The sequence below is a fragment of the Pseudopipra pipra genome, chromosome 2 (genome assembly GCF_036250125.1).
Source record: "Pseudopipra pipra isolate bDixPip1 chromosome 2, bDixPip1.hap1, whole genome shotgun sequence".
In the NCBI taxonomy this organism is placed as follows: Eukaryota; Metazoa; Chordata; class Aves; order Passeriformes; family Pipridae; genus Pseudopipra; species Pseudopipra pipra.
Window position 1 is genome coordinate 34,985,055 of NC_087550.1, and position 24,503 is coordinate 35,009,557.

Genomic DNA, 24,503 nt, shown 5'->3' on the forward strand with positions numbered 1-24,503 from the left:
CTACCAACCTCTCAGGATGGTGCCCTCCCCCCAATTCAAGGCTGTCACAGATCCAAATGGGCTCAAAGACAAGGCGCCCATATGGCATTTGAAATTTTTCGATGAAAATGTGGCCTTTCTCCAGAGAGTCTCATCAGGTAATAAGCTGGAGTGGACACAGACTCCAGGGCTGCTCTTATGATGAAAAGACAATAGTGCAACATTAAAACACTCCACTTTACCTGTACTCGATAAAGTGAGATCTATTCAATACTCACATATTTACAAAAGTTTTTATTGCACATCCTCGAGTTAATTTACAATAAAATAAAGTAACTTCAAGCTTTGATTTTCCCCATTTCTGTGGTACAAACATCTGCAAACAAACACAACTCATCTTAGCAAGACATATGCCAATAGGTGTATAAACAATTTAGTTCTTAAATAGCTCTTTTATCCTGCTGGATCCTTCCCAGAAGTTTAACAGAAATAATTAAAAAGAACACAGCATTGAAATATCCTTTTTCTAGTATTTTGGCTTATTGGAAAAAGGGGTCCGTGCTTGGAAGAACAACTCAGGAGACCAGCCAGTCGGCCTTTCCAATATACCTCCTGAATAATTTCCACTTGAAAGGCGATTCTTGCATTCTGAAGGGGAAAAAGTTTCCAGGACCGTATCTTTCAAAAATAAGGCATTGGTGACACCTGCAGATAAAGGAGTTCTTACAATACTAGTTGTGTCCCCAGGGCTTAGTCTCTCATTTTGGGCAAGATTTTCATAATCTTCACTGTTCTCTCTGCTTTCAGGAACAGGGTCCCTGCCAGTGTGCCCACAGGTGGATTGCAAGTCAGTAGCCCGGCACATTCTTTTTAAATTTAAAGGCACAGTTGGATTATGCCTTTTGTTTGAAGAGGGAGGGATCCACTCCTCAAAGTTGGCAGGCAGTTGGCTGTTAAGGAACTGCTGTGAAGCAGAGCTACTACTTTCTTTGTCTTCCCTGCTACTTGGCCTCCCACGTTTCACTAACTTGCCAGTAAGCTGCTGCAGCAGAGTGTTTTGAAAGGAAGACCTAGATCGCTTGCATTTGGAATGCACTTTAGTGGGATTTTTAGGGGTGAAGAGGGTGACAAAAGAACTTCTTTCCCCCCCTGGCCACACTTTCTGCAGAGGTTTTGTCACAGGAGTCGACTGTGAATAAGGAACAAAGTCTTGAGCACTAACTGAACTGCATTCTGAGTCATGAAAGGAGCAAGCTATGGGCGTACTGTGCTTACTAAAAGCACGAGGGGACCTGTGTAGGGATGAGCTCAGTTTTGAACTGTTACAAGGAACAGCTCCAGGACAAAGCACCAATTCAGGAGCTGTGACCTTCTCTGTCAAAGTATCTTCCTGTATTAAAGAATTACATGATTTATTTAGAAATTCTACAGGTTTTGATACCTCTCTTGCACTTGCATCAAAGAGATCAGCAGAAGCATTGTAGCTGCCTTCAGGGAAGACACTGTTCCATTGCACTTCCCGCCTTCTAACACTTTTGAAGGTATTATCTGACAGCATTGTCAATGGTTTTAATTCTCTTTTATATATCCTACTTGTATTGTGCGGAGTTGTTGGATCAGAGTCCCAGGCTCCTGTGAATGTAAGACCTGTTTTTTGGCTTGCTGTAGAAGAATAATTTTCTTTATTTTCACAAGCAGCTAAAGAGCTATCATGTGCAGAATGCACACAGGTAGCTGCCTTGCTCCTTTTTAAACAGGAGGTTTCTCCATGCAGATTAATAAAAGACCAAGATGAATCTGCAGTGTCACTATCTGCTTCTTTGGATTGCACACATCTGCTCTCAAAAACAGAAGGCTCTGATGTAACTGGTGAGGACAGTGACATAAGAGGTAGATGGGGATTAGATATAAAGCAAGGTGATCCACATTCCTTAATGGTTGAAGAAAATATACCAGAGGAAGACTCACATTGTGGCACCTCATCACTTGGAGGATTTGACTGAAGACAAGCCAACAGTGTGTTCTCCCAACTATCCCAACTATCATTCTCTGCTGGTGGCAAGAACCTCCCCGAGATGCTCCTTGGCAAATCACCAGCCACTGGGGTTTGCCTGGGACATGATTTGTTAAGATTTACACTCAACTTTCTATGTTCAAGAAGGGCATATCTGCCTGCATCAAGGCTGGGTGATGTTACAATATCCTTGCTGTCTTCTATTCTGGCTAACAAATCATTTAGGCTTTCCGAGAACGGGAGCTCTTCCCAAAACATAGAGCCCACCTGAGACACTCCAGCTACAGTTACATGATGAGGAGCTGAGGCACCTTTCTTGTAAACAAAGGAGTTGTGGAATTTTTCTGGGTAACAATTTCTATTAGTCTTCAGGCAAATGTGTTTTACCTCAGATTCCAAGGGATGTTGTAACAACCTGGAACAGTTTCCTTGTGAACATTCACTCCTTGGAGAGGGTACTCTCTCCAATTTACCAGTTACAGAGATACTGTCAATCCAACTAAGCTGAGAACTTAATTCATTATCCTTCTCTTTATCTCCTTCCTTCACGGAAGAGCTGCAAAACTGTGAATCCCAAGGAGTTTGATTGCTGAGGCTTACACTGCACAATTCTGCAGAGACGGTCCTCGCCTCTTCTTCATGCTGTTCACTCACCAGCTTTCCCACTTCCAGAGTGGGAAAGTCTTCCGCTGTTACCCAAGCAACAGATGAAGTCAGGCTGAAGGATTGTTGCCAGGACCCTAAAAAACTTTCTCTGCTACTAGACTGAACAAAACAGGAGTTTCTGTTCAGGCTAGACAAGCTGCTGAGCTCACTGAGAGGTTCATCCATTGGAGCTGATGATGCATCAGGTAAATATGAGGTGTTATTACCACTCCTGAGTTTTGCCGACTGCAAGAGATGATCTAAGTAGCTGATAACAGTAAAGCCAGTAACAGCAGCATTTGGCAGGAAGATCTGGCAAGCTGTAAGGTTTTTCGTACTTCTATTAGTTCTGGAACAGTTTTGCAAGATGCTGCTGGCAGCAGAACACCCTCCATCTTCCCTTGCACAACCCTGGGGGGAAAACAAAAAAACCAACCAACTTAGAAAAAAAAATTAACATGCCTTTTAAGTCAGGCTTAAATTTAGGTCTCACTTTTTCTCAGGATCTGCAGGGAAGAGAATACAAAACAGTCTGTCACACAAAGCAGTCCCTGGGAAATAAGCACTGGCAAGGGCTATAAAGGGCATCACAGTGAGAGGTAATTGCTTGTTGCAATTACACAAAGTTTTGGAGCTGGAAAAGCAACCAAGAATTGTAAGAAAGGACTTCACAGAAAACTTTTTCCTCTCTTTAGGGCACTGGATGCTTCCGGGCTTCCTCCAGTGCAGTTCAGTGCCAACAGCTCGCTGCCTCAGGCCAACGCTTTTATCCAGGAAGCACTGGGCAGCACTTGAAGCAAAGCACTCTTGTGCCAGATACTTGACTTGGCAGCTCAGCTATCAAAGCCAGCATGATATTTTCTATGCACTACCCCTGTGAAAGGGAAATAAGCTATAATCTTTATCTTCTCAGATTTTTATGGAGAGTAGTGTTTCAGAGGAGCTTCAGCTACAATACTTTATAAAACCTGCTTCTCTCTACACAGAAACTACAGATGAAAAATTACATTTAAAACAGAGGGAATTATCTAATATTTTAAGTGGATAAACCCTTTCTCATCTACCCCTCAAGGTCTGGCAAAGCCAGAGGCCAAAAAGCAAAAATAGTTATCTCCAACAACCCTCCTCCTCCCTGAATCTGTGTAAGGGTTGAGGCTGAAGGCTGTTAGCCAAGGACAACACCCTTCCAAGGCAAGTCTTAAAAAAGTGTGGTAAGCTGATTGAGTTTTATCTGAGAGGGTACAACTGTAGGCATAGCTGAACACAACTACACAGAAATGTCTACAAACAAGGGCTGAGCAAATGGTCTTTGAATGTGTGTTCAGCCATTTGATACGGCTGTTGATATGTAAGATTTGTAAAGGCATCAGGCACAGAGACCTGGTGAAGGGTTCCAGGCAAGTAAAGTTAATCCATTAACTCCTCCAACTTCCATTAATTAAGATGCTGTGCTTTAGGAAAATCTAAGCTCAGATACAAATCTCATGATACCTGTGGGAGAGGAAAAACCCCTGCCAGGTAGTATTTAGTTGACAGATTTCATAAAATGAATGTCTCACACCAGCACCACTTGAAGAGGACTCAGAAGACTGTTTCTGTGGAAGGATTACTAAGAACTAATATTTCAAAGTCTGTTAAACACATAGAAGAGCCACACACACAGATGTTGAACAGCTGTACTTTATCAACAATTTGAAACGTGCTCTTAAATCCAAAAATATTAAAAGGGTGCAGGGGGATGCATTTCTCTTTACATTTCAGACACTAGGAGACCACACAGCATGGGAAAGGTAGGGCAGTGCTTGGAAAGACAGTCTTGTTTCTTGCTCAAACCGTATATGGTTTTTTACAGACTCCAAGCTGTTACTGATATGCACAGGAGCTGGCACTGCTCAGGCTCTCTGAAAAGCACTCTGACAAGCTGTCAAGCCGACTACTGCCATTCAAGATGACTTTTGGATGTGACTCATCTGAAATAACACAGGAGTCTTGGGGAAAAGAAGCAGAAACCTTCTCATGTCCTAGCCTTAAATCTTCTCAAATTCCCAAGAGATGTTGTACATGATTCATTGATAACTCAGTCTATACTCCTTATTGGCTACAAAACCTGGTGAAAAAAACTCATTAAAAGAGAGTAACATGGATTAAAATTACCTTCAATCCAAATATAAATCTTTTTCCAATGAAACAGGTTTCCACTGCTTGAACTAATAATCCTGTAGGTGCCTCTGCATTTGTTTCTCCCGACAGCTGACTGAAGTCTTGAATATACCTTGAGTAAAAACATACAGAAGTACTGGACTGACAGAGGAAGCCCTACATAGTATTTGAGCTGTACTATAGTGCTAAAGAGGACACATATTAAGGAGAAAATTTTGTGGTAGTTTAAACTAAACACAGAATGAAAACAGGAAGCTATGAATTCAACTGCTTTGGTCACTCAAATTGTTAGTGAAACAGAAGCAAACAAAACAACCACTCTGAGTAGGTTTAATACACTCACAATTTTTGAGTGTTCCCTGTGTGGTTGTGATTTTTTGATGAACACAGTGACTGTATAAGGCTGTCAATATGCTGCTATTGCTTACACATCCTTCCTGCCCAGACCTCTACAGCACACCAGTATCCATACATGGAAAAAACTGCTTTTCACGGCTGACAGCAGTACAGCAGTGCAGGGCAGAATGCCTGCCATGAGTATGTTATTTATGCTGCTAATATGGGATTAAAAAAGCATTTGTCTTTGAGCTAGTGATAAAACAAGGCACTGGAAAATAATAGACTAGAGAAAGAAGCAAGGAACGCATCTGAATATCCTATCCCAGCAGTTTCACATTTCAGAAAATCTGAAGCCTATAATGTGCATTGTCAGGTTCTGAGGACTAACAGGCTTTCTTAGAAATCCCTTCTCTCTAAAGGAAAATCTGATCATACCAAAGAAAAGTCACAAGTGCATCCAAACTGTTAAAAAAACAAAACCCAGAGGCTCTATCTCAAATAAAGAAGAAAGGACACAAGGAAGAAGTCAAACCAACCAAACTGTGAAGCTCACTTAGCAAGTAGTAGCTGCCTTCAGCAGACAGGTGGAGGATTTCTTCTACTACCTAGAAGCAATCCATCTCAAGATGCAAAGGTTTCAGAGAAAAAAAATAAAATCAAATTTCAGCATTTTCTCAAGGTGATTGGTACTAAGGAAATGCTGGAGCACTTCAGCAGCTTCTTCTCACTCGTTTCCCCACCATCTAGGCTCATCTCAATTTTTTTAGGCTAAATAAAAAAGCAGCAGCTATATGGTCAGACAGAATCCATTCCTTACCTCTGCAGATTTTCTGCGGTGACTCCAAAGAATGGATCTAAGCAACTTCCAAAAACAGTGATGTCAAACAAATCACTAGTGTCAGCAATCTTTAGGGACAATCTATATCTGTAGCTTGCATCTTTAGCTTCACCTGTGCAGCCACATTTTAGACAATTAAACCTGACAAAAGATAGTAAAAGGATAAAAAAGATTGAATACATGAACTTCTGTTAATTACTGCTGAGGTAAGAAGTTACCTGCTGTAGTACTACTATAATGTATCAAATATTCCATCAAAAGCTGTAAGATGGTTTTTCTTTTTCTGTACTTCTTGAGGCATTAATCTTACCAAAGGCTCAGAGCAAGGTGTCTGTATCATGACAGAATGCCTCTGGCTTCTTTTACTAATGTATTAAATGCTACCCTCTTGTGAAATTGGAGAGTCGGTGGGCTTTGAGTGACTGTTGGAGTGTAATTTTCAATTCCCTGCACTCTGATTTTTCAAGTTTCATTCTGGGTTGGGATTTTTCATCCTGCAGCATTAGTATAAATATCTAGGTTTAAAAAAAATCATCAGGACCCAGCACTGTTACCTTGTACTTCAGCATTTGAAACAAGAGATATCCCTGCTTTACAAAGTCAGCTCCTTCCACTCAGTGCTGACATTCATTGATTTACTGTTCTTCACCCAACACTGCAATTAGAAAGGAAAGCTCACACATTTCTGGACACACAGTCAGCAGAAGAGTCATATAGGACTACCTGGTGGGTTGCACATATAGAACGAGATGAAAAAAAATCAAATCAGAATTTCATTTAGAGGGGCTTTCAGTCAATGCTTTCCAACTTAAGAACAGCATAGAGGGACTGGACAGACTGTAGGGGATGCACTTGGAAGCCATTAACACACATCATTTATTCTGCTAAACTGTCCTTTGATATTGCATGGCACTAAATGCAATAGAATCCTCGCTCCACAATGATCTCCAAGCTGCTACTGGAATACAAAGAGATTCAAATAGTGATAAGCAACATAAATATCTGAAACCAGCACTTTTTTCTACAACAGCTGGATTTTCACCAATTTCCTTCAACTTGTGTTCAGCTAACAGAGATTCCTAAGTCAATGGAAAACAGTTAGTGATCCCCAAAACAGGACATACCTCCTAGAATCCAGCATCAGCCTAGATAAGCAGTTTTGACAGGCAGGATAGATGAAGCAGGAATTCTGGATGGAAATCACAGAGGCAGCCAAAAGTCCCTTCACACTACTCATGTTCTCACAGCATCACCTGAAATGAGTAAGCTGAAATGATTTGAAGAGTTCTCATTTTATGAGATGTTAATATTAACTGCTTTTAGTTGGGTTGCTTGAACACTCTGAAAAGCAGCCCTCAGGAAAAAAGTGACCATTGTTTGAATAATAACTCAATTAAAGTAACATCTATTATTACTCCTAATTAACTCTTTAAAAAGAGAAAAAAAAAAGGATGAAGCTATGTAATAAGAAGGAAGCGTTCACGGCATTGCACACTATTGCAGACAGATCATACAAATTCTCATTCGTATTTAGGGAATCTTTAGTCTAACCTTGAATGCAGCACTACGGCAAATCATTTTCTGATTTTTTTCCTTAATTTAGAGTGAAGTCACAACATGGGGTTAAAAACTGAAATGATTCTACACTTGTAATTCTGCAAACACTGGTCTTCAACTCAGAACTAGAGAAACAAAGCTTACGGGTTTTTTTACCTGCACTTTTAAAAGACGCTAGAAAAAAACAAAAACGCATCCCAAAAAGCAGAAAACACTGCAAATATTCCATTGAAATACAAGGGATATAACGCAGCGTGTAAGCGCTCACGCAGGTTCTGGCAAGGGCAAAGAGACTCAAGATCTGTAGCTCTATTCCTCTTTGGAAGAAATACAAAACTCGTTGTCTCGACACAAGTTAAAAGAGCACAGCACAAACAAATCTGTTTTACTTTAATTTTTTGTAATAAACAAAGCAACCCAAACCTCAGCGCTCGGCCGGGGAACCACGAGCCTTCCAGGTGCTCCCGCCGCGCTCGCTGCCTCTCGGCAGCCCGGCTCTCCCCGCGGCTCCCGCCGGTGCCTAGTGCCCTCTAGTGATCCTTCCGCCTCGCTTTCTTCCCGAGGAAAAGCACAACGCGAGTCGCTAACACGTCTCACACCCAGTTTTCCCCCCGAGCCTCCCTGCACGGGCCGAGGGGCGGGGCGGAGCCGGGGCTACGCTCAGTGCCCCCTGCTCGCCCCGGCACTGAGGCCCCGGCGGAAGGGCGGAAGTGCGGGCTGCTGCGGGCCCCTGGTAGGGGCGGGACGAGGCGGCGCTCAGCCAATCGTGACTCAGCGCGACGGCAGGGCGCCTCGGTTCGCCCAATCACAACGCACGGAGGGGTCAGAGCGCCTCCACCAGGCAGCGCCGAGGTGGGCGGATCACGTGCTCCGCGCAGCCAATCGTTGTCCCCTCGCGGGAAGTCGCTCGCCCGAAACACCTGTTGAAGTGGCCTCAGCCAACCGCGAACGGGCGCGCGAGTTCATCCCCGACTGCTCAGCCAATCGGAAGGCTCCGCTGCTCAGTGCCGGCCCCTGCACGTGCCGGGCTGGCCCCGCCCCCCCCACCGGGTCCCGCTCGGGGCAGCCCCGGCCGGGAGCGGGGCCAGGATAAAGCGCTGATCCTTCTCCTTCTCGTCCTCCTTCTCTTTCTTCTCCTTCTGCCCGCGGCGATGCTGCGGCTCCTCCTGGCTCTCCCGCTCCTCGGCGCGGCCGGCGCCCTGCCCGCCCCTCCCCGCCTCCGCAGGGGCGCTGCGCCGGCAGCTGGACCGTACCTGACGCGCTACCTGAGCCAGCCGGTACCTGGGAGCCGGGGGCGGGCGGGAGGGGGTTTTCGTGGGCATGCGGATGGCACTGTCCACTGTCACTAGCCTCACTTGAGCCACAGGCGGGACAGGACTATCCGCAGGTTTCTGAGTGTATTATTACTAATTATTATTACTAATTATTTATAAAAAAACACTCAGTGCTCAGTCGCTTTGGTAAAATGCTCCAAGCCTTGAATATTCCCTTTAAAAGTGCAACTATTTAAAATGTTACGTAGTCTGCTCCCTTGCGTGTCTGTACACTGTATCCTGACCTCGGGGTCCGTATTCCAGCGCATCCTGCTCGGCAGCGAGGGGCCGGGGACCGCGGCTGTGCCCTGGTGATGTTTGCGAACGTCAGCTGTGTGATTTATTTTGTTTTCTTTATCACAGAATGGTTCGGGTTGGAAGGAACCTTAAAGATCATGTAGTTCTAACCCTTCTCCCAGCCCTGGGCAGGGACACCTTTCACTAGATGAAATATGGAAGAGATTTCTGTTACTAACCTGATCTTTGTCATCCTGCCTTCTCACAATTTGTTCACAAAATCCATAGCTCACGGACAGAACACGGGGCTCTGCAACACTGGCTTCAAGTGTTGGTGTGGTTTCCTTGGGTAAGACTTGGAGCCCTGCTTGTTCATAGGTTTTCACAAAAACAGTCAACAGATCCTTTGATGTGTTGAGGCAGATCTCTGTTGTCACCTCTGCTGTACCTGGTTTTCACGGGGGAGGTAATGATTCCTTGTACTGGGAGGTACAGTAAGAGAAGAGGAGGTTTTTCTAGCATTCTCTTGATTTGTTTAGTATCAGGCTTGTAGCGTGCATCTAAATTTCATGCTCTGGTCTACATAGGGAGTGGTGGGAAGGAGGTGTTTAATTCACAGGCATGGAATCATTTGTTAACCCAGCACTACCATGTTCACCACTAACCACGTCTCTAAGTGCCACGTCTACACTCCTTTAAACACCTCTAGGGTGGTTGATTTAACCACTTCCCTGTTCCAGTGCTTGATAACTGTGTCAGTGAATAATTTTTTGTTAATATCTTATGTAAACCTCTGCTGGTGCAACTTGTGACTGGGCATCTTGGGTGATATCTCCTATTGAATATCTCCTATTTCAGCTTTGTAGAAGGTGAACTTAATGACGGAGTGAGCAAGATGGGAAGATTACACTTTGAGAGATAATAGACATGAAGAAAACAGAGAACCCTTTTAAGGTTATCCTGAATAGCTATGGAATAATTTGAGAATCAAGGTCCCTGTTATTTGAGATGAGAGATAGATTGGGAACAATTTAAGTGAGAAATCCATCCTTTGAGGTTATAACCTTCTACAGACAGTGTTACTGGCTTTGGAATGCTCCTGTTCCAGTGATCTCCCTGCATAAATCATGGAATTTCTGTCTCTTGAAAACATCTCTATCTAATGCTTACTCAGGTAGTGATTTGAGATTTGTGTCTCTCAATTAACCCTTCTAACAGCTCTGAATCTTATTTTTGTAACATACTGCAAATACCTTCCTCAGCGTGTGGTCAACCTTGGCCAGGATGTCAATCCTGTAGTGGTGGTGTAACTCTAATTGTTCTGGCACACCGGTTGTTACACATTGTTAGCATGGTATCAGTGATTCTAATTCTGTGCTGCAGTCTGAACCGCCCTTTGTCACCATGCTGTGACACCTCTGTCCTCATCTCCTCCCTGGCTTGTGGTGTCACCTGGTTTTTCTCCTCAGCTCTCGACAGAGACAGCCTATGTGCCTTCCAGTCACCAGCAAAGTGGCAGAGGGGCTGTGTAGCTGAGATATGTGGATTTTGGGACATAGGTAGGTGTGGAGAGAAGGGAGGAAAGTGCCACAGTAACATGGTGTTGTAAAGTTGATGCCACACGTTGTTCCCTTCAGTCTCTTCCTTGTTCTCTTCCTTTCATGCTTCAAGCAAAATCATGTCGGCTGAGAGTGGCTGCTGCGGGAAAGAGGGAGCGTATGTGCAGGCCTTGACATCCTTGTTGTCCTTGTCAGAAAACTTACTAGTATTGTTGAACAGGGTGGGAGGTGTGTATATGTTAATGTATTTTTCATATTCACCAAAGATTTGTTTGCTGCTGCCTGGCACTTGGAAGATACAGGGGTAGCGTGAGAGGTCTGATCACACAGGGGGTGTAAGACTAGTCTTTATCAGTAACATAGTGTGGAGAGCTGATAGGCATTCTCTCCTTATGGAACATGCACTGAAAGCTGCTGTCTGGGAATTTGTAATTACATTGTTATTCTGTAGTGGAACATAAATAGTATGATTAACATGTTAAATAGGGGTGGTGATACTTTGCCACCTCTCAGGATTGTTGAGCTTTAATTATTTACATTATATTTACTTAGAGCTCATGAATGAATCATTTGCTTGTGTTCCATGCTGCTAAGTCTTTCTTCTTAGCTAAGCATCCTGTTTTGATTCTTGTTTCTCTCTCTGATGGTTTACATTATAAGTTGAAATAATTTATATAAAACCATCCAATATAAAAGATACTTTATAGTGTGGCAAAATGTTATGCTCACAAAGGAAACATTTTTATACCTATTATATTAAAAATATATTTAAATAGAGTCTTTAAATATTTTATATTTCTACAAAAGAAAAGGTTAAAAGTCTAAACAGATTCTGTGCATGAATTTTGTTGCTTAAAAAGTTACCTCCTGAGCACTGTGAACAATTTATTAATGTTGCACATTGGAGAACTGAGGCTGAGAATTTTCATGTGCAGTTCCAACCTCTAAATGGAGCTTCTTGGCATGAAGGGCTATAGACCTGTAGCATTGCTTGAGGGTCAGCTTTTACTCAGAATCAATGATATTTAAGTCTACTTTTATAAAAATGGAGAAATAACATGGTCAGAATTCAGCTCAATGCTGATTTGCATTGAACTTCCTCCTGTTTACAGTTTTAAGTGTCAGACATCCCTGATGACAGGGCTAAAAGTCTAGAATATTGAGAAATAGGTCAAGCAATGCCTGCGTCTGTGATGAGTGCCTTTGCTTGCTGGCCTGTCTGTCCTTAACAACCCTTATCAGTAGATGGCCCTTGAAGCAGAAACTCTGCAATCACCCTCATCTTTACATCAACAAATTGTATCTATATTGGGGACGTTGATATTGGTCTCTTTTTGAGTACTGATGTACTAGTGTGACTTCTGCATGCAAGTCTATTCTCACTTCCACTTTTTGCTTGCTTGCTAAAAGATTGCTTGTGATTTGTGTGTTAAATTAATCCATCTAAAACTGAGCTTTACAGAGAGAGCGTAGGAAGTATAGAGCTGCAGAAAGACCACTACAGTCTGGATGGTTTCTTTGTAAGCAGCTGTGTCTGTGACCATGGTTCAAATTTATTGGAAGGATTTGATGAGGCATCCAAGAGCCATCTACTTCTCTTTACCCAAGTAGAAATAATCTTAGAGCATACTGGGGAGGGTCTTGAGTCAGGCAGCTGCTCTGACCTTTGGGTGGCCTTGTTTTGTACTTCTGTATCGCTGTGTTTAGCACAAATACCAGTGTTACAAAAACCATAGCCTGAGAGCTTGCGGTGGTTTATGTGTGGTACCGCTGAGAGAATGAAACCTTAAATTTCCTGATATTTGAAGGCTTCTCTGATCAACTGTCATCTTAGAAAAGAGAGTGGACGAGGTATCTCTTCACTCAATTTGATAATTGATGGCTGCATGAGCCTTAATGTGCTCTTAGACCCTTCACCCCAATCACACTTTGTAAGCACACACTTTGCTTTGTGAACTGCTATGAATTTGTCTAAGAACCAATGTAACAAGTACAAAGTAATTTTTGTTCAGCAACTTAGTGAACCTGGTCCTTCAATCAGATTGAACTAATACATGTCAATTGTGTCATCCTTTCCAAAAGAAGAGTTCTGATTGCATTTAATAACCTCCTATATTTCACACCTATGTCAGTATTTCATAGCTTAGTCAATTCACATGCAAGGCTTTGTGCTCTGAAATGCATCTACACTTCATATTGTGTGTACATAAAAGGAAGCTATCTTGAAGCTTCAAAGTAATGAAGTTGAAAACGTAATGCAATTTGATCCTTTCTGGCTATATCAGGAGTCTTTAATACCCTATTTTGTGTTACAGGCTGAAGTTCTGAAGCATAGAAAATGAAAGCTTTGATTGAAAATGCGAAAATTAAAACACGAGTTTCAAGCTAGAAAAGAATTTGAGGACTACAAAGGGGAAGATATTTTTTTTTCCAGACATGATTCTTTCTGTTTTACAGAAAGAACCAATTAAAAGGAAGTGCATGAATAAAAGCATTTTCCTGCTCTAACTAGAAATAAGTACTACATCAAAAATCAATTTGATGTCTTAATTTGTCAAATTAATCAAAACTAAGGGTGCAGTTTTTCTCTTAAAAAAATGTTCCATCTCTTGTACTCACAAGAAAAAAATTTGCGTTTATGGAACAACATATCCTTCATTCAATTGAACATTTTTCAGTATTTGAAATTTTCACTGTTGTTGGTAAAAGTGGCACTAAAAACGTGTATACAACAGTTATATATAAATGTTTTTAAAGTTAAGGGAGTAGTTTTCAACCACAGGTCTAAAACTTGCTTAAAAAGGTATTGAGACAGATTGAGGTTATCATTTTTAATTGTGGTTAGCAGCTCTTTTAGCATCTTATTGTGACTCAGGTTGGTGTCTCAGAATAGTAACAGATGTCGGGAATGGTTAAGATGGGTTTGTTTTCCATGCCTGGCACCATAACACAATAGCACTTTTGACTTCTGGTGAAGGAAAAAAGAGCCCCTTGGTACCAATTAAAAGTTATGCTGGTGTTTAGAGAAGAAGTGATGGTGATGTTTGTCTCTGAGGTGAATTACTTGGAATATATGTTTTAATCATCAAGCAGTACAAGAGTACTTGGCAGCTCTTACTCTGTGATTTCATAGCGTGATTTAAAACAGGAGCTGTAAGCTATAAACCAGGTCCATAAGCAGAAACAATAGCTCTTATTCAGTGGACAGGAAAACAGGGAAGTACTTGTTAAAGCTTGTCAGTGAATTTTTATTTTTATGCACTACTTATCTGTGGGGTCACAATGCAGACATCAGCTTCTCAAATTAAGCAGGAAACAATTTCCTCACTACTTGCAGCCTCTTCCTTCAAGTGAGCAGTTAATACTAGTGACTCCAAAAAACATCAGTGATCACTACTCTCCCTCTGAAATTGAGCATTTCTTATCACACTAGCTTTAATCATTAAAAGCTGTAATAGTCCACTGAAAGATTTCTGGTAGACTGTCTAGATTACAGAAAGTCTAAAGAACAAAACAATAAGCAGAAGTGCATATGACTGAAGTAGCAAGCTGTTTATAAGCCAGATATACATGAGAACTCCTGTTAACTTCATTGAATTTGGACTTGTATCAGGAGCTTCTGGAAGCTGAAGTAAAGTCTTAAGAGCTGATTTTTTTTTTTCTTGAAGAGGGGACTGAGTGGGGATATATGGAGGAAAATGAAGTAAAATATATAATGAAGGAAAATGGAACTTGATGCTAATGAGTTCTGTATCTGTTTCTTCATCTGACTTTGAGGAGATCAAGACCAGCCATCAGCATAATAAATTGTGGTAGACCACACAGATAATTTGTAGCATTATGCCAATTTGGTTAGAGACCAGGGATCAGACTTGACTATTTCATTTTAAGCCTTCAAAAACTGAAGAAATAGTTTGATTTATTTAATCAATTCTGGAATATTTGGATTTTATATCTAAAGTAGTGAAACTTATAAGAAATTTAATGGGGTAAACCAGGCTGTACTCAGTCATCTTACGAATATTCTGTGAAAATGGTTAATTTCTTTGTTTTCCAGGCATGTGAATTCAGAGAATTAAATACAGATAGAAGAATGGGCATTGCATTTCTTTTCAACACAGTCAGTAGATACTCCTTGCCTGTGGCGTAGGGGGATAATTTTCTTTTTTATTTTAAATTTTTAGTTGCTGTCTCCTATGCTTTAGTTCAGCTCTAGCATGCATGTGTAGTATTTTCTGACACTCAGTGCTGTTATAGTGCTACTGCCAAGTGGCATTAGTGGTCAGTTGTGCTGTGATGTGGTTGTTGTTCTCTAAACGAACATAGTGAGCAAAGAACAAAACTTCTGATACTTGTGGGCTGTTATTTCTAACTTCAAGTCAATGTAAGAGCTTTTTCCATTACTCACTCCTACAGCGAAGATACAGAGTTTATGTACAAGTTCACCCTTGTGTCAGGCTTAAAGTCAGAGTGATTATGTGAAGGTTGTCTGGAAAAGGTGTTTGTAGAGTAAAATTTGAGAAGTGTCTCTTTCCTGAAGAGAAGAGGGTTCACTGAAAATCCTACCGCCATGGGATAGCAGGGAGCTATGATACTGTGTGACGTCTTCTCCCTCTGACTGCAGATTCAGACACACTTAGTGGCGCATCTGTTTTCTTTCCTAGTTCATTTATGCTGTTTCCAAACGGAATAAGTTCTTCTGTCATTGTGAAGTAAAAAACCTTTTTAAAAAGCATCCACAAAGGGACTTTGTTTTCTCAGGTTTTTTTTCCATACTAACTGACCAAAACCAGTCAGAGGTAGGTTTAGATGGTAGTTTCCATTCAGGAACTTCTTTTCAAGACAACGGGAACAGAAAGTGATGGGCATCAAGCCCCTTGGCTTTGGCTGGGGTCCAAGTCCTGCTAGAGTGAACTAGGGGAAGTGGGTGAAAGCAAAACTAGCATGAACAAAACATTTGATGTGTTCCTGAAAGCAACAGCTTGCTTTGCCCTGCTGTGTGACTCCCTGAAAACGAAGTCTTCCATAAAAGCTGTTCAGAACCACATGCTGCTCTGGAAAGTGCTGGCTTTTCTGTGGTGCTTCCTACACAGTGATAAATGGCTGGCCACCTACAAGTGTGCAGTTTTCAGTCCTGCGAGTCAGTGCTAATGGGGAGGGGAATGTAGAGTTCCCTAGACTCCTAAGCAGGAGCTTCTGTTCTATAAGATGATGGAAAATGGTTTTTAGCAATGTCCGTGGAATTCTTCAGAGTCTGTGCTGAGCAGGGTAGTTTGTAACAAAATGCTTATGTTTTTTAAGTGGAAAAAGGAAAGTAGAAATGGAAATAAAAAAAGCTTTTGGGATGAAAATCTGAGTGCTTCTGTTTAGATGAGAAAACTGTTGCTTTGCTATGAGAAGAAAAGCATCTGTGGTCTGGCTTGATTCTGGGTGCTAACTACACTGGTATGAAGACTTTTCATTTATCTATATGTTTGCTAGAGCTTTTCAGCCTCTGGAGAACTTTTCTAATGGTTATGACAATAGATCTAGATGTTTCTGTTGTAAAGTAGAGCAATTTCTCTGTAGAAAAACTTTTCACTTGTGAGGAGCTGTGGGTGTTATTTCCCTGAATGTTGCTGATTCCCTCGTCATCCTGTCTACCAACATCTCACAGCCCTGAAAGCAGAAGTTGTTCTTCAGTGTTCAGATATGTTGCAAGCTTGCCAAAGCAGAAGTTGCTATGTGGTATTTTTGCTATTGCATCAGGGCTGTATGAGTAATTGCTGCTTTGATGCTTTGTTTTCTGAAATTTTCCCCCCCACCTCACCTTGATGCTCATCAGAATTGGTGGCTTTTAAATACATGATTCACAGTGGCATGTGTAAAATACATAACCTTTTAATAGTCATAAATTGCCATCCCTGCACTGACCTTTTGTAATTTTGTCCATGCTTTGCCGAATTAGAAGACAGAAGACTACCTGGATGGATGACAGGACAGTTTACCTGTTTGCTTTCACTGTCTGTCTCTTCTTCCTTGGATCCTTTGTCTTCTTGTAGGACTAACTGTAGAAAAAAATAAAAATAATAGTAGTTGAACTAAGGTGGGGAGAATTATTAAGTTGTAGTTCTGAAACCCTGGGAAGTAAAACAATTGCAGCCTGAATTAAACCTTTTAAAAATATTTGTCAAAGTAGAAAGTTCTAACCCTTTTGGGGCTAGGGATACAGGTGTTTTAAATATGTAATTTCACTAAATAAAAATATTATCTTTAATCTGAAATGCTTTTATTCTCCGTGTCTTTGTTAAAAAAAAAGAATTGAGGAAGCCCTTTTTCAAATGAAAACTGTTGATTAGAGAAGATGAAACTTTGTAAAGTCTTTGTTTAAACAGTTAGTCCTCCTCAAAACTTGAGGACACTCCTAGCAAAACTGGAATGTTTTAATGCTGCTTCGTCTGTGACATATTGAAGCTTCATGTCCAGTTTTTTCCTCTCCTCTGAAGTTAATCCTCCAAATGTGATGGATTTGTAATTCAATCTGGAAGGCACATGGAAAAAATTAGTGGCCTTTGCCTGTTAGGGGTGTGAGAGACCTTGCACAGGGGTAACTTTGTTCTTGCTGGTGCTTTTTTCAGCCTTGCAAGTTATTGCACCTTGGGTAATATAGCTCTGATCTGGTTGTTATCTATGCCTTGCCCCATCCCATGTCCTGTGGAAGAATTTCACCAGGATAATAATGCCTTGAATGGAAGCATCAATGGTGTGAACATCTGGAGTGTTTATTGCTATAATAATTTGTTACAGATTTATGTCGCTGGTGAATTCTGAGTGGCACAAGGCCCTCCATTGCTTGGAGAAGAACCAGGGGAATGTGTGGTTAGGGAGTGTCAGTAGTAAAGCTGATTGAAGAGATTCCTGCCATCTTCTGCCTTGGTTGCCCACCCATTCTCCCACTTGGAGCTCTGTGACTCTCAAGTCTGGGACAGAAAATGCTGGGATGCCCTGTGGGACCTGTCCTTTCAGCTGGAGGTGTTTTAACAGGGAATAGCATCCTCACTGTGACTGCTGGGGGATTTTACATATAAGTAATTAAAGCCTAAATTTGTTTATGGACTTCATTTTTACATGGTAAGCAGAATCTGGAGATTCAATTGCAGCATAAACGTACTAATGGTTTGTGGAAGTTGAAACTAATTTGTTTGTGTTCTCATTAGCTGCTCAGGTTTCCGACATAAAAATAACCTTTTATCATGTACTGTTTGTTTCTAACAAGGGCTGACCTGAGTACCCTGGGGCTTTCCTGCGGCATATCCTGTAGCTGTTTAAATGTTCTTTGGTCTTTTCAAGTGCCTGTCCAAACTGTGTGACTCAGGGCAGGGGTAGAGTTCCTGTTGGAAGCTTTCCTTGTCAGTGTGTTTTAATCACCGAAGAGATAAATGAGTGCTAAAAATCAGACTACCTTAAATGGCATCCCAAGAGCAGGTGATGTGACTTCTGTAGCATAAGAGAACCTTCAGTAAGATACATGAAGTGTAGAATCATGGACTTATTTAGGTTGGAAAAGGCCTTTAAGAACATCAAGCCCAAACGTAAACATAACGCTGCCAAGTTCATCACTAAACCATGTGTCTAGTCAAAGGCCAGTGTGTTCTCAAGGACAATGTTGGAATGATAGACATCCTTCTGTTACTAGGATCGTAAGCCTGCATTTGCTTTGGGGGGCATATTTGGCTGAAAGCTGATTCCAGTCATGGAAAACTTGGTGACAGTTGCTCTAGACCATCTCAATAGTTGAATAGAAGTTGGAAACAATTAATAGGCAGAAAGCATATATATTGTTGTCTGTATGTTTTGGTAAATGTGACGGATTAACAAATCTGGTAAGCAAAACCTCTGTATTATGGGGCATGTGGAAAATGACAATGACATAGAGTCAGTCTTGGCTTGATGAGTGTACTCTTTGCTGGGTAGAAAATTGACTGGATCACTAAGCCCAGAGAGTGATGGTGAATGGAGGTAAATCCAGCTGCTGGCCAGTTCCAAGTGAGGTTCCCCAGGGCTCAGCACTGGGACCAGTCCTGTTTAATATCTTTATCAACGATCTGATGATGGGATTGAGGGCACCATCAGTCAGCTTGCACATCACACAAAGTTGGCATAGAGTGTTGATCTGGTGGAGGGCAGGAAGGCTCTGCAGAGGGATCTGGACAGGCTGGGTTAATGATCTGAGGCCAATTGTATGAAGTCCAACAAGGCAGAATGCCAGGTACACTTGGGTCACAACAACCCCATGCATCGCTACAGGCTTGGGGAAGAATGGCTGGAAAGCTGCCCAGGGTAAAAGGACTTGGGGGTGTTGGTCAACAGCAGCTGACCATGATCCAGCAGTGTGGCCAGGTGGCCAAGAAAGCCCAGTGGCATCCTGACTTGTATCAGAATTAGCGTGGCAACAGGATCAGGGCAGTGATTGTCCCCCTGTACTCAGCACTAGTGAGGCTGCTTGTCGAGTCCTGTGTTCAGTTCTGGGCCCCTCAGTAAACAAAAGACACTGAGGTGCTGAAGTGTGTCCAGAGAAAGGCAGTGGAGCTGATGAAGGGTCTGGAACACAAATCCTATGAGGAGCGATTGAGGGAGCTTGGCTTATTTAGCCTGGAGAAAAGGAGACTCTTGAATATGATGTTATGCAAAGATGACAAGGCAATCCCTGGCCTCATGAAGTTAAAATTTGGATGGAGGAAGCAAAGATTATAAGAGGAAACAAAATTAATAGGGCCAGCTGACTGAACTGTAGTCTCACAGCCTGACAGGAGTAAAAGCAGGAATCGAAACACATCAGTGAAATCCCAAGGAGATTAGGACATCTATTCATTAGGACACTGCTATTCATGCAGGAGGATATCCTCAGACTATCCTGTATCTTCCTGTCCCCAGGAAATAATTCAGACAGGATGAGCACTCAAAACAACTCCATGAACATGTGGAGAGTGAAGCATGACTCTTAAAATCCCCTGGCTTCTCACCAGTAAAACAACTGGCTTGATTGCACAGGGAATATCCAATTTGGGAAAATAAAGCTGTCACACAGAGGATTGAAATTCAAGGCATGACAGAAAGGCTTTCAGGTGCTCACAGTCTTGCCAGAAACTCAAAAGCATAAAACCATCAGGTGCTGATTTACCATCTCAAATGGTATCAAATGCTTTTGGTTAGAAACTGCCCTGTGAATTATAGTCTTTTTTGGTAAAGGCTTGGCTTTGCTTCCCTGTGTCTGTAATCACTGATGACCTTAGGTGCTGCTGAGAAGGAAGTGGGTTTTAGCCCACATGTCCTGTTTTGTCTTTGTACTCTACTCATTGCTATAGCTCCTGAATACTTCCAGAAGTCCATTAAACAGGCTAACATCTGTACAATAACATCTGCTGTGCCTTTTTTGTCTCCTCCCCAGGGGAAATGTGTGGCAGAGTGGCTTGTTCTATTTTAAATGGATTTCCAAAAAAACAAAAAAGCACATTAAAAAAAGCCCCACTCTGAGATAAGTCATCTTTGAGAGCTTAACAAAAGCATGTGAGAAGTGTGCACTTATAAGGTAAAGAGATAGAAATGTGCTTTATATTTCAAACAGCAAGGTGGGTTTTGGCCCTTCCTTCCAGTATGATTTTGTTCAATAAACCAGTCTAGAGAAGGTTCTTTCTACTGAGCTGAGTTGCTCTTCTCTGTAGAAAGTTTCTCTGAGCTAAAGGATCAAAGCTGCTGACTTGAGCCTTCAGTCTGGAGCTCTGATTAGCCTTGTGGGCAGAATGCCCTGTGCTGCCTACTGCTGTTTGAAATCCAACTCCGGGAGTGCAGTTTCCAGCTGCTGTGCTGGAGGTAGTGGCTGCAGTCTTCCAACAGAGCAATCTGCCTCTCAAATTTTCTCAAAGACAGTGCAGGAAAATACAAGACTTTCTTAATCAAACAGTGTTCACAAAGGTTTTTGTACATGTAACTGAAACTTTATTGTTTGCTTTCCTATCCTGCCTGCCTCATCTGAGGAGAGTTTCTCTTAAACTTATTAATAATTTACCACTTTCAGAGCTTCTTTTTCTAATTTTATCCTTCCTTTTGTTAGTATCAGAATGACTGTTTCTGTGTTAGTAGATCATATTTTCATTTGTAAAACATTGCTGTTGCATCACAGGTGATGACTGTGTTCTTAGTTCTAGCCAAACTTGCTAGGTAGTCACATGTATAGAAACTTAAAACTTTCGGCTGAGTGACTGTTTTGGGTTAATCCTAGTGTAGTTTAGCTTTGGAAGGGAACTTTGCATGTCATCTCATCGAACCTCCCACTCAAACCAGGGCCGATTTGAGAGTTGTATTAGGTTGCTCTGGACCTTGTACTGACATCCTGACCATAGTTGTAATTATGAAGATTGTATTTAGAAAAACCATATATATGCTAGTTTATCATTATCATTGTTTTAACCAGCAGTTAAGGTATTGTACTAAACCACTTTTTTTCTTTTGCTTTGTGGTCTGTTCTAATTAAGTCTGGTTGCAAAAGTCATTGCCTTTATCTTGCTCATTTTGAATAAGTGTGTGTGGGGGGGGAAACCTTTCTGGTTCAGCTTTTTAATGAAATCTGACTTAAGGAGGAAAAAAAAAGCCAAAAAACTATCTAGTTGGTTTATATTGTACAGTATACTTCACGCAGTTACTGGGGTTTATTGCCTGTTTGTATACCTGTTCGATAAAGAATGGTGAAAGCAAGCCCTTGTTTGAATGAGACCCAACAGCTCCTGTGTGCACCTCTGCATCTCACTTTGGCTACACCACAGCTCCATCTGCTGTTCCTGAACTACAGCTTTCCCTGCGTGTCCAAACCTTTCACTTCAAGATTTGATATTGATTCTTGTGCCTCTTCCCTCTGACTTGGCACATTTTCACACAGTTTTTACTCTTGTGAGGAGATACTCCTTGGGGACACCTCCACACCATGATTTTGACGTTCTGGATTCAGCATTTCTTTGAATAACCAGCAGTCGTGGTTTGCTCTGCAGTCTCTGTCTGCTTTACAATCATTAGGTTTGGTGGTTTTTTTTTCTTTTTACTTGTGTTATGTGTCTTACCTTTGCAAACACAAGTTACCCCATCATGTAGCAATAAAGGAGTTTCTGCTCTTCAGTTGAGTAATAGGTACTTGTGATTTTTTTTTTTTGTTGGTTGGTTGGTTTTTTTGTCTGGAGAAGCCTGGACTTGTGACTGTGCTGCCAGGGATCTTACATGTGTCCATGTTTTGATGTGTTACGAATATGATGAACAGAGGCAGTTTATTGCTGTGGGACTATCAAATTTTTACAGACTGAGGGAGAATAGGAAAGTATAACATGGCTGATGGCAATGAGGGAGTCTCCAACGTGTGTCAGAGTCAAGACAGAGAAACATGGCACTTTGATCAATGTGATAACTAAAAAAGAACTTAAATACCTGTATTTTTCTCCCTGTCAGTATTGAGAGGCAGACTCACTAGATCATTGGGCTTTTGGGGTTTGTTTTGGGGAAGTAGATTGACAGATCACATCAAAGAAAAAACACAGTAAATCATATCTTTAAAGAAAAGTAGCCTTAATTTGGGAAAATATATGCATATCGGAGTATCACTATCCTAATTTTCCAGTACCTGTGGAAAGGAACAATAAAATGGGCTTTAGAATCTGTTCTGCACAATACCTCACTGGATAAGCTCAGCCTGGTGCCAAAATTTTTTTCTCTCTGGTTCCTTGTGTGTTTTTTTGTTTGTTTGTTTGTTTTTGGTTGTGTTTTTGTTTGTTTTTTGTTTTGGTTGGTGGGGGGTGTGTTTGTTTGTTTGTTTTGGAGGGGTTGTTTGTTTTGTTTAGTCTTCCCCCTCCACTCTTTTTTTTTTTTTTCTTTTTTCTGTTGCACAGTTGAATACTTTTTGGGGTGTGGTTTTGTAGTTAGCACTCTGGCTGCAGGCAGGAAGGATGCCGAATCAAGTTTTAAAACTAAATGTTTAATTTTAGAGGATTCCATTAAAGGCAAACAGAACACATGAGCTTGTTTTTCCTATCTCTGGCTAGCAGCCTAACCAGAAAATTTAAATAGAAAGAGAGACTTCTCCCCTTTACAAACAGACCTGGAACAAAATATGTATTAGTTGCACTTTCTAATAGCGTTGGAGTGTATTAAAACTATACTTTGACTTTTTAGATGTGCCCTAACTGATCCATCTTTTTAATCGTCCCAGGGTCTTGACCAAAGATTTTTTTCATTTGCTGACCTTGTTCTGCCTTTCTACATCTAATCACTCTTCATTGTGCTTGATGTAGAAAATGAAACTAAAATTAATAATAACTGTGCAAATGGAAAAGGAGCAGGTGAGTTGTCAGTGTAGAATAATCCCAGCATATGTTGTCAGCACTTGAGTTCAGTGAAAGAGCCCTTTAATGGTAACATCAGCATGTACTTATGAGTAAGAGTAAATGGTCCCGTTGAGGAAAACTATAGAACGTACATAAATTACTTTTGCTTGGGTCTGAAGCAGTCAATGAAGATACTTACTGGGGGCAAAGACCTTGTCTCTCGTGTGTTCAGACTATGCACAGACGTCTGACTGCTCCTGCTGTTGTAGCAGTGAGCTGTGGCACATGGCTTCCCACTTCAGTCCAAAAGAGAGTTAGCTTTGAAAGAATTTAGAAAAGACATTCTGCAGCAGATTGTATCTTTGAAATAAGTTCATGTGGTCTCTTTGACCCAAAGCAAATATAAGTACATGGTGTGGAGTAGCTGGATCCTGCAGATCAAGAGTTAGGCTTTCCTGAGGTGTCTGGAGGAATCTGCCTAGCAGACAGGTCACTACAAAGCAGCAAGTGTGATTTGCTGCTTCTCAACATTACTTTGCAGATTTTTCCAAAACAGGGAATGTGAAAGGTTGGTTCCTGGAGCATGTGAGAGATTTGACAGAATTGTGGGTATAAAGGTGGATGGGTGGTTGAGCAGAGATCCTCAAGCCAGCAGATGTCAGGCTGTTACTGCCAGCAAGAGCTAGGAAAGGAAAAGGTGAATGTGTGCTGATGGAAGTCAAAACTGGGAAGCTACAAGTCATCTTTAGCTGATGAATAAAAGCAGTGATGACCTGTGGTAATTGCATAGCATAGGTCTTCTGGAGTGTTCCATGGTTTGGTTTGATTTTTTTTTTTTTAAAATATTTTATGGTAAAGGCCTGCATGGATATTCCAGAATAAGATTATACCCATGTGGGGAGTTACCTTGTAAAAGAAATTGATAAACTTTCCAATACAGATGAATGCTTGGGGAAGGGTTGAGGTGGATAGTGAATACAAAGTAGTGTGAGTAGAAGTTGAAAAACTGATGTTAGAAATTGAATTTCTAATGAGGAAATAAAGCTAACACTGTGGGGTTTGGGTAAAGGGATATGATGTATAGGCCTGCAATATTTGTAGGGCAATGGAAAGAATTGGGGAGGTTATATGGACTAGTGAAAGTTGCAATGAGGAAAAGAAGTGCTCCACAAAACTATCTGAAAAATGTGCCAAGAGCACAAGAACTACAGAGAAATAGTGTTTTCTAAGATTAAAACCCCCAAACAAATAAACTCCCAAAAAGCCAAACAAAGAAACAAACAAAAAAGCAACCAAAACTCATTTTCTAAAAGAATCTGTTTAAATTTCATGCTTATGGAGAATGAAATTATCCAAAGGAAGGAGAGAAGGAAGAGGTGGGATTTTAGTTGGTTGTGGGTTGATGTTTTGGTGTTTGTTTGTTCATTTGTTTTTTAGGGCTTTAGGGGTTTTTTTTCAGATTTTTTGTTTTTCGAATAGCAAGACTAGGCTAGTAAGGTTTTCCTAAGATTCAAAACATTG

General features: G+C 41.3%; 2 protein-coding genes across 3 annotated transcripts in view; one reads left to right on the top strand and one right to left on the bottom strand.

Annotated features, from left to right (window-relative positions):
* Positions 1-258: 258 nt before the first annotated feature.
* Positions 259-8,252, bottom strand: DDIAS (DNA damage induced apoptosis suppressor). Its single transcript, XM_064644973.1, has 5 exons — positions 7,956-8,252; positions 7,100-7,228; positions 5,955-6,116; positions 4,793-4,910; positions 259-3,049 (listed from the first exon to the last, which is right to left on the bottom strand). The coding sequence occupies exons 2-5, from the start codon at positions 7,210-7,212 to the stop codon at positions 506-508; spliced, it is 2,937 nt and encodes a 978-aa protein (XP_064501043.1). The 5' UTR covers positions 7,213-7,228; positions 7,956-8,252; the 3' UTR covers positions 259-505.
* Positions 8,253-8,543: 291 nt separating this feature from the next.
* The window catches only part of PRCP (prolylcarboxypeptidase), a 40,630-nt gene continuing 24,670 nt past the window's right edge, over positions 8,544-24,503 (top strand). The window contains exon 1 of one of the 2 annotated variants that reach the window (XM_064644980.1): positions 8,544-8,809. In XM_064644980.1, the coding sequence (XP_064501050.1) occupies positions 8,684-8,809 (126 nt within the window). In that variant the 5' untranslated portion in view covers positions 8,544-8,683. The remainder of the gene's footprint in view (positions 8,810-24,503) is intronic. The other variant, XM_064644979.1, reaches the window with a different exon arrangement.

What these genes read in the sequence shown, in the direction of transcription:
- DDIAS (XM_064644973.1), bottom strand. Translation starts at nt 7,212, where the DNA reads ATGAGTAGTGTGAAGGGACTTTTGGCTGCCTCTGTGATTTCCATCCAG. An exon ending in CTGATGCTGGATTCTAGGAG is followed by an intron (nt 6,117 to 7,099) that starts GTATGTCCTGTT and finishes ATCTTTTGTCAG; the next exon opens with GTTTAATTGTCTAAAATGTG. An exon ending in GATTTATATTTGGATTGAAG is followed by an intron (nt 3,050 to 4,792) that starts GTAATTTTAATC and finishes TTTTCCCCCCAG; the next exon opens with GGTTGTGCAAGGGAAGATGG.